Source organism: Onthophagus taurus, chromosome 3, assembly GCF_036711975.1.
Source record: "Onthophagus taurus isolate NC chromosome 3, IU_Otau_3.0, whole genome shotgun sequence".
Lineage (NCBI taxonomy): Eukaryota > Metazoa > Arthropoda > Insecta > Coleoptera > Scarabaeidae > Onthophagus > Onthophagus taurus.
The window spans coordinates 900,752-910,996 of NC_091968.1; the positions used below are offsets into that span (position 1 = coordinate 900,752).

At 36.7% G+C, this 10,245-nt stretch overlaps 1 protein-coding gene across 1 annotated transcript; it reads right to left on the reverse strand.

The window, feature by feature from the left end:
- Positions 1-5,191: 5,191 nt before the first annotated feature.
- Positions 5,192-7,102, reverse strand: LOC111422732 (uncharacterized). The gene is made up of 2 exons (XM_023055947.2): positions 6,891-7,102; positions 5,192-6,687 (listed from the first exon to the last, which is right to left on the reverse strand). Exons 1-2 carry the CDS (start codon positions 6,988-6,990, stop codon positions 5,294-5,296), a joined length of 1,494 nt encoding a protein of 497 aa, XP_022911715.1. The 5' UTR covers positions 6,991-7,102; the 3' UTR covers positions 5,192-5,293.
- Between the last annotated feature and the right edge of the window lie 3,143 nt (positions 7,103-10,245).

Here is a 10,245-nt window from a genome sequence, read left to right on the forward strand (position 1 = left end):
GGAATTGCTTTAATTTAGCCCCATTGGCCCCTGTCTCGAATCGGAAATCAATTGATACGTGGGTCACTACGTTCAAACAAACTGGAAGTGCGACAAGACGAAGAACTGGAGTTCTTCGCCCCATTACAACACCTGAGATCATTGAGGCAGTAAGAGCTTTAGTGTTGCGATCACCACGGCTAGATGAGTTGGACTTAGGGGATATTTGGTTCCAACAAGATGGTGCAACGGTTCAAACTTCACGAGCATGATGGCTGTTTTGAGGGAACACTTCCCAAAACGCCTAATCTCAATTAGGAGCGATTTGGAGTGGCCGGCCCGGTCTCCCGATTTGGCTCCTTGTGATTTTTTCTATGGGGTTTTTTGAAATCCCGTGTTTATGTGAACCGTCAAAAAACCCTACAAGCTTTGACCAACATCCAGGAAGAAATTGCCTACACAACCCCTGCTATACTGGCAAGAGTCATGCAAAACGCCAGAAATCGGTTTACTCAGTGTATGGATAATGGGGGACGTCACCTACTTGATTTGATCTTCAAAACTGTGTAAATCAAAACTTTATGTATGTGCCTACATTATAAGATGCAAATAAAAATTTTCTGATTCATGAGGTTGTATTAAGTTTTGAAAAAAGGAAGTTATGTTGCCGCACCCTGTATATCAAAGTACATAATACTTTATACACCCGGAAATTTAGTGGAGCTAAAGAAGCAATTGGAAATGTATGAACTCATGAAGTCTAAGAGTGGGAAAGTAGAAAAAGCATCAAGTGGTAATCACATGAAGCTAGAAGGAAAGATGAAGTTGGACAAACCGCTACACTGCTCCAACTGTGTCGAAAAGGAACACAAATCACAATGCATGAAATGTTTTGCATGTAATGACTTCGGGCACGTTGCTGCAAAATGCCCCAAAAGCACTACAAGTAGAAAAAGCTTGCAAATATCTGGCCACAACAGTCGTAATAAGATGCTTAAGAAAGTCAGCATAGATGGAGCATGTACAACAGCTTTAATAGACACAGGTAGCACGATTAACCTCATCAGAAGTGACGAATATTTTCAATTGATGTACCAAAGATCACCATGCAGACGATAAAATTAAAAGGATTAAACCAAGAAGTTCGTTTGAGTCACACATTGAGGTTGATGATGAATTCTTCAATACAAAAGTGCACGTGGTAAATAAAGAAGTTATGCCCGTAAGTTGTTTATTGGGAGAAACCTTATTGAAGCAAACTAAGCTCACCGTTACCTCAGAAGAAGGAAAGATTTCAAAGAAAATGGAAGAGGATTTTGTTTTATCGATCCAGAAAAGTATGAACATGGAAACCGTAATCCTAAACTACGGGTGGTTAAACGATTGGTCGACGATATCTGTCAGTTACAATTTTAATTGACAGATAAATCGTCTTAACTAGATATTGATAAACCGGCCCTAAGTCGTCTAGATAGGTTATTACTTCATCGTGTATGTGAGTTTAAAAACCGCCGAAATTGATAAATCTTTGGAAAATTGATGGGGAATTGCAGAAACCAGTCGGGGTGCGCACAAATTCAAATTGCTCGTTATGCGTTACGAACGACGTGTATTTTCTACCGGACTCTGCCACTGGAACGTGGAAAAATCCTCACTAAAAGTTTTTTTAGTCCAGTACGCTGAATAATTTTGCAACTAGTACAATTGGTCTTCAATCAGCGGCAACGGATACCATCTCTTACTACTTCTTTGTTTAACTGCAAATTAATTCAAAGTCGTGTCAAACCATTTTTCATTTTCGCAACGACTACAGCTAAACTCAGAATTGGTTGGCCTAATGATTCCTTTGCCTAGCTACTCCAATACGTGTTTCTTAACTTCATTTTTCTTCCACGGGGATTTTCTCTTTGGGGTATGATGCATAGAAGTTTCATCTTTCATTATAATTTTTGTTTCTACACCAGTACTTTTTGAATAATCTGCCTTAATTGACCACCGTTTACGTTTTCCATGTTTATACTTTTCTGGATCGATAAAACAAAGTCCTCTTCCATTTTCTTTGAAATCTTTCCTTCGTCTGAGGTAACGGTGAGCTTAGTTTGCTTCAATAAGGTTTCTCCCAATAAATAACTTACGGGCATAACTTCTTTATTTACCACGTGTATTTTTGTATTGAAGAATTCATCATCAACCTCAATGTGTGACTCAAATGAACTCCTTGGTTTAATCCTTTTAATTTTATCGTCTGCATGGTGATCTTAGGTACATCAATTTTAAAATATTCGTCACTTCTGATGAGGTTAATCGTGCTACCTGTGTCTATTAAAGCTGTTGTACATGTTCCATCTATGCTGACTTTCTTAAGCATCTTATTACGACGGTTGTGGTCAGATATTTGCATGCTTTTTCTACTTGTTGTGCCTTTGGAGCATTTTGCAGCAACGTGCCCGAAGTCATTACATGCAAAACATTTTATGCATTGTGATTTGTGTCCCTTTTCGACACAGTTGGAGCAGTGTAGCGGTTTGTCCAATTTCATCTTTTCTTCTAGCTTCATGTCCTTACCACTTGATGCTTTTTCTACTTTCCCACTCTTCGACTTCATGAGTTCATACATTTCCAGTTACTTCTTTAGCTCCACTAAATTTCCGGGTGTATACAGTATTATGAAGTTTGATATACAGGGTGCGGCAACATAACTTCCTTTTTTCAAAACTTAATACAACCTATTGTATGAATCAGAAAATTTTTATTTGCTTTTTATAATGTAGGCACATACATAAAGTTTTGTTTTACACAGTTTTGAAGATCAAATCAGGTAGGTGGCGTCCCCCATTATTCATTGTATTGTATTACACTGAGTAAACCGATTTCTGGCGTTTGTCATGACTCTTGCCAGTATAGCAGGGGTTATGTTGGTAATTTCTTCCTGGATGTTGGTCAAATCTGGTAGGGTCCTTTGACGGTTCACATAAACACGGGATTTCAAAAAATCACAAGGAGCTAAATCGGGAGACCGGTCCGGCCACTCCAAATCGCCCCTGATTGAGATTAGGCGTTTTGGGAAGTGTTCCCTCAAAACAGCCATCATGCTCTTGATCGCAACACTAAAGCTCTTACTGCCTCAATGTTCTCAGGTGTTGTAATGGGCCGAAGGACTCCAGTTCTTCGTCTTGTCGCACTTGCAGTTTGTCTGAACGTAGTGGCCCACGTATCAATTGATTTCCGATCCGAGACAGGGGCCAATGGGGCTAAATTAAAGCGATTCCGAAAGGCGCACTGGGTTGCGATCACAGAACATCCGCTCGAAAAGTAGGCCTGAACGGGAAACGCACGCTCTTCATTGTTCTAACGCATGATGGCGCCTGAACTTTGTCGGAACAAAACTTTATAGTTCACCCTCTCGAACGAGACCACTAGCGCTCCGCTACGACATCAACCGACTAAATGGCGCACATTTCAAAAAAGGTAGTTACGTTACCGCACCCTGTACTATTGATATCAAAGTAATACTTTTTGACATACTCTTGATAACTTTCGTTCTTCATTTTCTTTCTTTTAGTTAACTGCTGATGAATCATCGCGTTGTTTAACTTCTTGCCGAATTCGCTTGTAATTTGATCCTTAAATTCCTCTCAACTTTTAATTGTGGGGAGTGAATTCAACCATATTTTTGCAGTTCAGATTAATAAGGTTTTTGCACAGATTGCTTGTAGTGGGGTCCATCCGAATAGAACTTGATTATCTTCTAAATCCACGATCCATTTTTCAACAAGATGGTTCGGATTATAACCAAACTGTTTGTAACTACAAATTTTCTTTTCTTAATACTTCCATTTCTCTCCAATTTCAATTAAATGTTCTTTTGTAAATTCAAAACACCCTGTATAATGTCGTCTCAATTTTAACCAAGATTGACAAAACTGTCCTTTTTTAACCGAAATCTAACAAATCTAACGTCGTCGTTTATAATTTAAGAGTTAGACAATATCCTCATCTTACTCGCTGTCTAATGAATATTCATGTAGGAATCCCATTATAAAAGAGGTTTTCGAAAACAACGCACAATACCGAAAGCACACGGGAATGATAACCTCCAAAACACGATCAGTTGTTTATATCAACTTCACAAACTCAAGTCAATTATTGAAATTTGACGAATCACGTTTCATTTCCATTTCTAATGTTAACACTCAGGGGTACCATCTATTTTGTATCTTGTAGGTTGCTGCCTGTCGAGTAGAAAGTTGCTGGATAAACGCTTCGCTGAAGTTATTTCTTAGGCAAGTTTATCCATGAGTTGCGTATCTAACAGATTTAGCTCGACATTGATAAACCGGCCCTTAGTAATACTTTTTGAAGATGGTGTTGGAATAAAAAAGCTAAAGCAAGTGTTGACTACATCCTCAGAATATGCCAGTTCCTACAAAAGAAGATTGAATACCTTGGTCACGAAATAGAAAATAAAGGATTGAGGCTTACACCGAATAAGTTGAAAGCTGCAATTAATTTTCCTGAATCTACCAATCTTAAACAATTACAACCATTCCTCTGGATATTTATCGGGATATTTTAGAACAAGTTCACACTGAGGCGAGTAAGTATGGAATTGCTGCCATACTTATGCAAAGAAGTTCAGAAGATCAAAAATTACATCCTGTATACTACAGTCGTAGAACATCTGTGGCGGAACAAAACTACTGAAGCTACAAATAATAGCGCGTTATCAAGGCTCTGGAAAAGTTTAGAGTTTATTTGCAAAGGAATCCATTCAAGATCGTAACTGATTGTGCAGCTTTGAAACTAACTATGAGCAAGAAGGAATTGAGTCCAAGAATTTCTCGATGGGCGCTGAGTCTAGAAGATTATACACCGACCTGGTTCTAATATGAAGCAGGTGGATGCCATGTCGAGATACCCAGTAATGATTAAAGAAGATCAATAAACAAAATCACAAAATATTATTTTGTTAAACTTATTGTTGTGTGTTGACTTACATTATTATCCCAGATACATTATAATATAAAACATTTCATAAATCATTTAGTAAAACTGTTTGGAAGTACTTAGAGATCTTTTTCAATAACTTTAAAACTTTTCTGGGAATCACCGATACTTTATGATGAATACACGCAAGTTAAGTAGCAATGGAACGATATTTATAAAATTTCTTATTGGAATTTGCTCAGAACGAAATAAATAATACAAAATGTTTATTAGAAAATAATATATTTTCTCGCCAATTAAAAAAGAATTACATCGTAATCAAACCGTATTTACACATTTCATAACTTAATAATTAACAATTTTTACATCACAATCTTGTTATATGTTCCGTCTTTTCAACAATTATCCCTTCAATTTTCTCATTTTCTCCTCCTCCACCAGATTTCTTTTCATTTTCTTCGCATTTTCTTTCGTACTCCTCTATCCTTTGTAACTCTTCACTCGGCTCGTAATTATTCATAAATATTAGCGTCATAACGACTCCAAACAAAGCTACGCCGACGAAAAATCCATAAGCAATCGCCATATCAAATCGATCGAAAAGAACTTGAAAAATTTTCGTGGAAATAACCGCAGACATCGAGAAATGGATAACTTGAAATTTTCTGGCGACCATTTTTCCGTTTTTCGGCGTTTTCTCGTCTATTATCGTGAAGGGAAGAGTTCCTAATCCTAGGGTGTGGAAGAAATTGAAAAGGATTAGGATAAATAAAGGAGCCCAAACGAAGTGTTCGTTAATTTCGAGTAATTCGAATTTTAAATGGAAATAAAGTGCTATTAAACTTAATGTTACGGCCGTGGTTAAACAAGAAACTAGTAAATTTGGTTTTCTTGGAACTAATTTGACGAGTTTCGTCGAGATTAACGTGGAAATTAAAAAGGCTACGGCATAAATAACCGAGCAAATTTTCGGATGAGGGTTTCCGGTTGATCTAAAGATAATTTGGGAATAAACTATATTTGCGGGTCCTCCCGTGTATTGTTGAGTGAAAATAATTAAGAGGAGTAAAATCAAAGAATTACGACTTTTTTGATTTTTAAGGCATTTAAAAACGTTGACTTGTTCGGGAGTTACACTTTGATTTTGATTCGAATTAATTTCGGAATCGAAATTCTTACTAATTACGCTAATTGGGATGCTTCCCTTGTTGTTATTTATTTGTGGTTTGGGTGGGTGTCGAATTTCGCTGCTTGCGCTTAACCCAAAACACAAACAACCCAAAAAGGGGACAATTAATCCACCCAGAGCCATAACTCGAAAGGAAACCCACCCACCAAAACTATAAACACCTAAAACTCCGATATTCACCCCAATATTTAACCATTGTAGTAAATTTTTCCCCGTTTCCTCGTCGAAATGATCAAAAACGTAGCGGCGAATTTGACCTAATCCAAAACCGTTCGCGAAACCTACGCTTGATCGTGCAATTAACAACCCAAATATATCGTTAGCACCGAACATAACGCACCATCCGAAAAATTGGAGACAAAAGCAAATGAAAATTGAGGCTTTTGGCCTTAAAAAGGTGATGGTTGAGAATAATGTACCTATTGAGTTCCCTTCCATTAAAAATCCGGCGATTAACGACGTTTGATCTAAAGTAATAGGAATCGGGGATGTTGGGTTACTGTTTAGAAGGTAAGGATAAGCTAAAGAAGGCCACCCGAGCATCATTCCAAATGAAACGGGTATTAAGTAACCTAGAAATTAATTAATAATCAAATTAAGGCCCACTTTTACCACCTCTTGATAAATTTAACCGATAGATAAATTGGCGCTCTTAGCCAATGAGAGCGTTTAAAACCGCTGTAACCATGGTAATTATCTATCAGTTAAATTTATCAAGAGGTGGTAAAAGTGGGCCTAAGAATAAAGAAAAAAAAATTGTTTAAGGTTTACTTACAGCACAATACGGGAAAAAGTCGTCGGAATTCGCATTTAAAATTGATTTTCGAATCTGTTTTGAACGAGTAGCTTCTCAAAATATCCAAAATTAAAACCATTTTTGATTCTTTTTATTTTTTTATATTGATTTATACGAAAATAATTCCAAAATTGAAAAAATAACCGAAAAGTTCGGTTGATACTGGTCGAACACTCGACAACATTTCCGAGTTTCCGCACTTTTGTCGCCGCTTAAATCCCGAATAAAGGAAACGGGCGCTAATTTCCGTTAATTTTCGTTCAGTAAACGCACAAATATTGACACTAAAATTCGATTCGATTCGATTCGATTCGAGACTGAGAGGCGCTAAACGATCTTAATGCCGTTAAAAAGGGAACTGAATTAAAGTTGGAATAGTTACGCGGTTCGATTGATGATGACGGTTCGATCGTTTAAGACACTAAATTTATATTATCGATTCGATATGACGTAAATAAGTTAATTTTCAGATTGTGAATTTTCGGGTGTTGAATCAAAACTTTAATCGATTTTGATTTGTTTTTTTTGCCATTATTGTTATGAAGGTCAGTGTGGATTAATGCGGAGTAAGTGGGGAAAAGGTGAAAACAATTTATCAGGGATAATTAATTAAATGCTAAAAAGTATATCAAATTGATCTTAAAAGTTTACAGGGAAGAGTTAAATACTTGGAAGTACCATGATAATTTTACAATAACACATAACATTTTTTTTAAATAGCTAAAATTCATCACATAACTTCTTGATGATGAATATATAGGCTATAATGTATAGGTTATATATGAATGTATATTAAAAGAATGCTGTTAACATTTGTTAACAAAAAATAGATTGAAAACAGATGTGGTGACTTTAAGATTTTTTGCCATAGCTGATTTTTGTGGGTTCCATCAGCATCAGCAGTAATACGGTTGGTATTATCAACAACTGCCAACTTAAGCTAGGTGTCCACTTGAGAGAATCTTGTGAGAGTAACTCTCGATATCTACTCTCAACTCTGGGTCCACTTGAGACTGTTTTAGCTCTCCAAGAGCTTCTATAAAACTTCCGAGAGCTTTCTCTCAGACAGTTCTCTCAGGACCGTGTCCACTAATGAAATGTGTCCGTGCTATGGAAAGTAAAATTTATTTTCTTTCAGTGCTTGGTGTTTGTAAACATGGATGTAAACAAAATTTCAAAAAAAAAAACAGTTGGGTGAAATCATGGATCTGGCGCAATACCAACATTCGTTGTCAAATGTTACTTATTTGGCATACTGAATTCACAAAAAAGTGAACTCGATTGCTTTAATGGCACTTATAAATGTAATAAATATAAGTTTATTGTCGTACACGTGATAGCTTAATAGTGGCTTCGCAATATTTTGGAAAATTATTAGAAAATATAAACTTAAACGCCTCAATTGCTGAAAGAGACTAGATATTGCTGGCAGAAGACCCATTTTCCTGAAACTACTCCACAATTCTCGACTACTTCTGGTATTCAGCATACAGCGTGTCCCGTATCTTCCGCATCAGAGCATTATACGGTTGTAGGATACATTATTCTGAAGCAATCTTTCTAATAAAATTTTTTCGAAATGTTTATAATAACCGCACGGGAACTGTTTAAACGAACTGTTTTTCGTCCAATCAGCAGATCGCAAATCAGACTCAGGTAATCGGTGCCACCCTCGGCCGGTTCGCTACGCCGATGATAACTCGTTTCCCACGTGTACTCACCAATAGATTCGTCATGGAAAGAGAAATAAACTTTTTCGATGAATCAAAGTCGTCCGTTATTGGTCGTCGTTAAACAGTTCCCGTGCGGTTATTATAAACATTTCGAAAAAATTTTATTAGAAAGATCGCTTCAGAATAATGTATTCTACAACCATATAATGCTCTGATGCGGAAGATACGGGACACGCTGTATATTCAAGGTAAGTTTCCCTTTGAACACTAAAATTAGTAAAATTATGCAACTCCTTTTAAGCAATTTATCAAGCAAAGTATCTCTGAGCTTCATCAACAATTTAATGTTATTAATTATCCAAGCAGAAGCGGCGCTACCGGGGGTGCAAGGGGTGCACTGCACCCAGGCGCCTCTTAAAAGGGGGCGCCGGCGCCTTATTAATGTTTTCTCCAACAATATCTTAGCTTTCTTTTGCAGTATTTAGACCTGTCAGCAGTAGCTAGTCTTCAGAAAGCAGTATTTAGTCTCCATAAAGCAATTTAGGCTTTAGAAAGCAGTATTTAGTGTTGTAGACGCTGTATTTAGACCTGTCGGCAGTATCTAGTCATCAGAAAACAGTATTTAGTCTTCTAGAAACAGTATTTAGTCTCCACAAAGCAATTTTAGTCTTTAGAAGGCAGTATTTAGTGTTCCAGACGCTGTATTTAGACCTGTCGGAAGTATCTAGTCTTCAGAAAGCAATATTTAGTCTTCTAGAAGCAGTATCTAGTCTTCTGCCACCGTTATGTATGTTTTCTCCAACAATATTTTATCTTTCTTTTGCAGTACTTAGACTTATCAGCAGTATCTAGTCATCAGAAAGCAGTATTTAGTCTTCTAGAAACAGTATTTAGTCTCCACAAAGCAATTTTAGTCTTTAGAAGGCAGTTTTAGTGTTCCAGACGCTGTATTTAGACCTGTCGGAAGTATCTAGTCTTCAGAAAGCAATATTTAGTCTTCTAGAAGCAGTATCTAGTCTTCTACGAACGTTATGTATGTTTTCTCCAACAATATTTTATCTTTCTTTTGCAGTACTTAGACTTATCAGCAGTATCTAGTCATCAGAAAGCAGTATTTAGTCTTCTAGAAGCAGTATTTAGTCTCCACAAAGCAATTTTAGTCTTTAGAAGGCAGTATTTAGTGTTCCAGACGCTGTATTTAGACCTATCGGAAGTATCTAGTCTTCAGAAAGCAATATTTAGTCTTCTAGAAGCAGTATCTAGTCTTCTGCCAACGTTATGTATGTTTTCTCCAACAATATTTTATCTTTCTTTTGCAGTACTTAGACTTATCAGCAGTATCTAGTCATCAGAAAGCAGTATTTAGTCTTCTAGAAGCAGTATTTAGTCTCCACAAAGCAATTTTAGTCTTTAGAAGGCAGTATTTAGTGTTCCAGACGCTGTATTTAGACCTGTTGGAAGTATCTAGTCTTCAGAAAGCAATATTTAGTCTTCTAGAAGCAGTATCTAGTCTTCTGCCAACGTTATGTATGTTTTCTCCAACAATATTTTATCTTTCTTTTGCAGTACTTAGACTTATCAGCAGTATCTAGTCATCAGAAAGCAGTATTTAGTCTTCTAGAAGCAGTATTTAGTCTCCACAAAGCAATTTTAGTCTTTAG

What these genes read in the sequence shown, in the direction of transcription:
- LOC111422732 (XM_023055947.2), bottom strand. Translation starts at nt 6,990, where the DNA reads ATGGTTTTAATTTTGGATATTTTGAGAAGCTACTCGTTCAAAACAGAT. An exon ending in ACTTTTTCCCGTATTGTGCT is followed by an intron (nt 6,688 to 6,890) that starts GTAAGTAAACCT and finishes ATTAATTTCTAG; the next exon opens with GTTACTTAATACCCGTTTCA.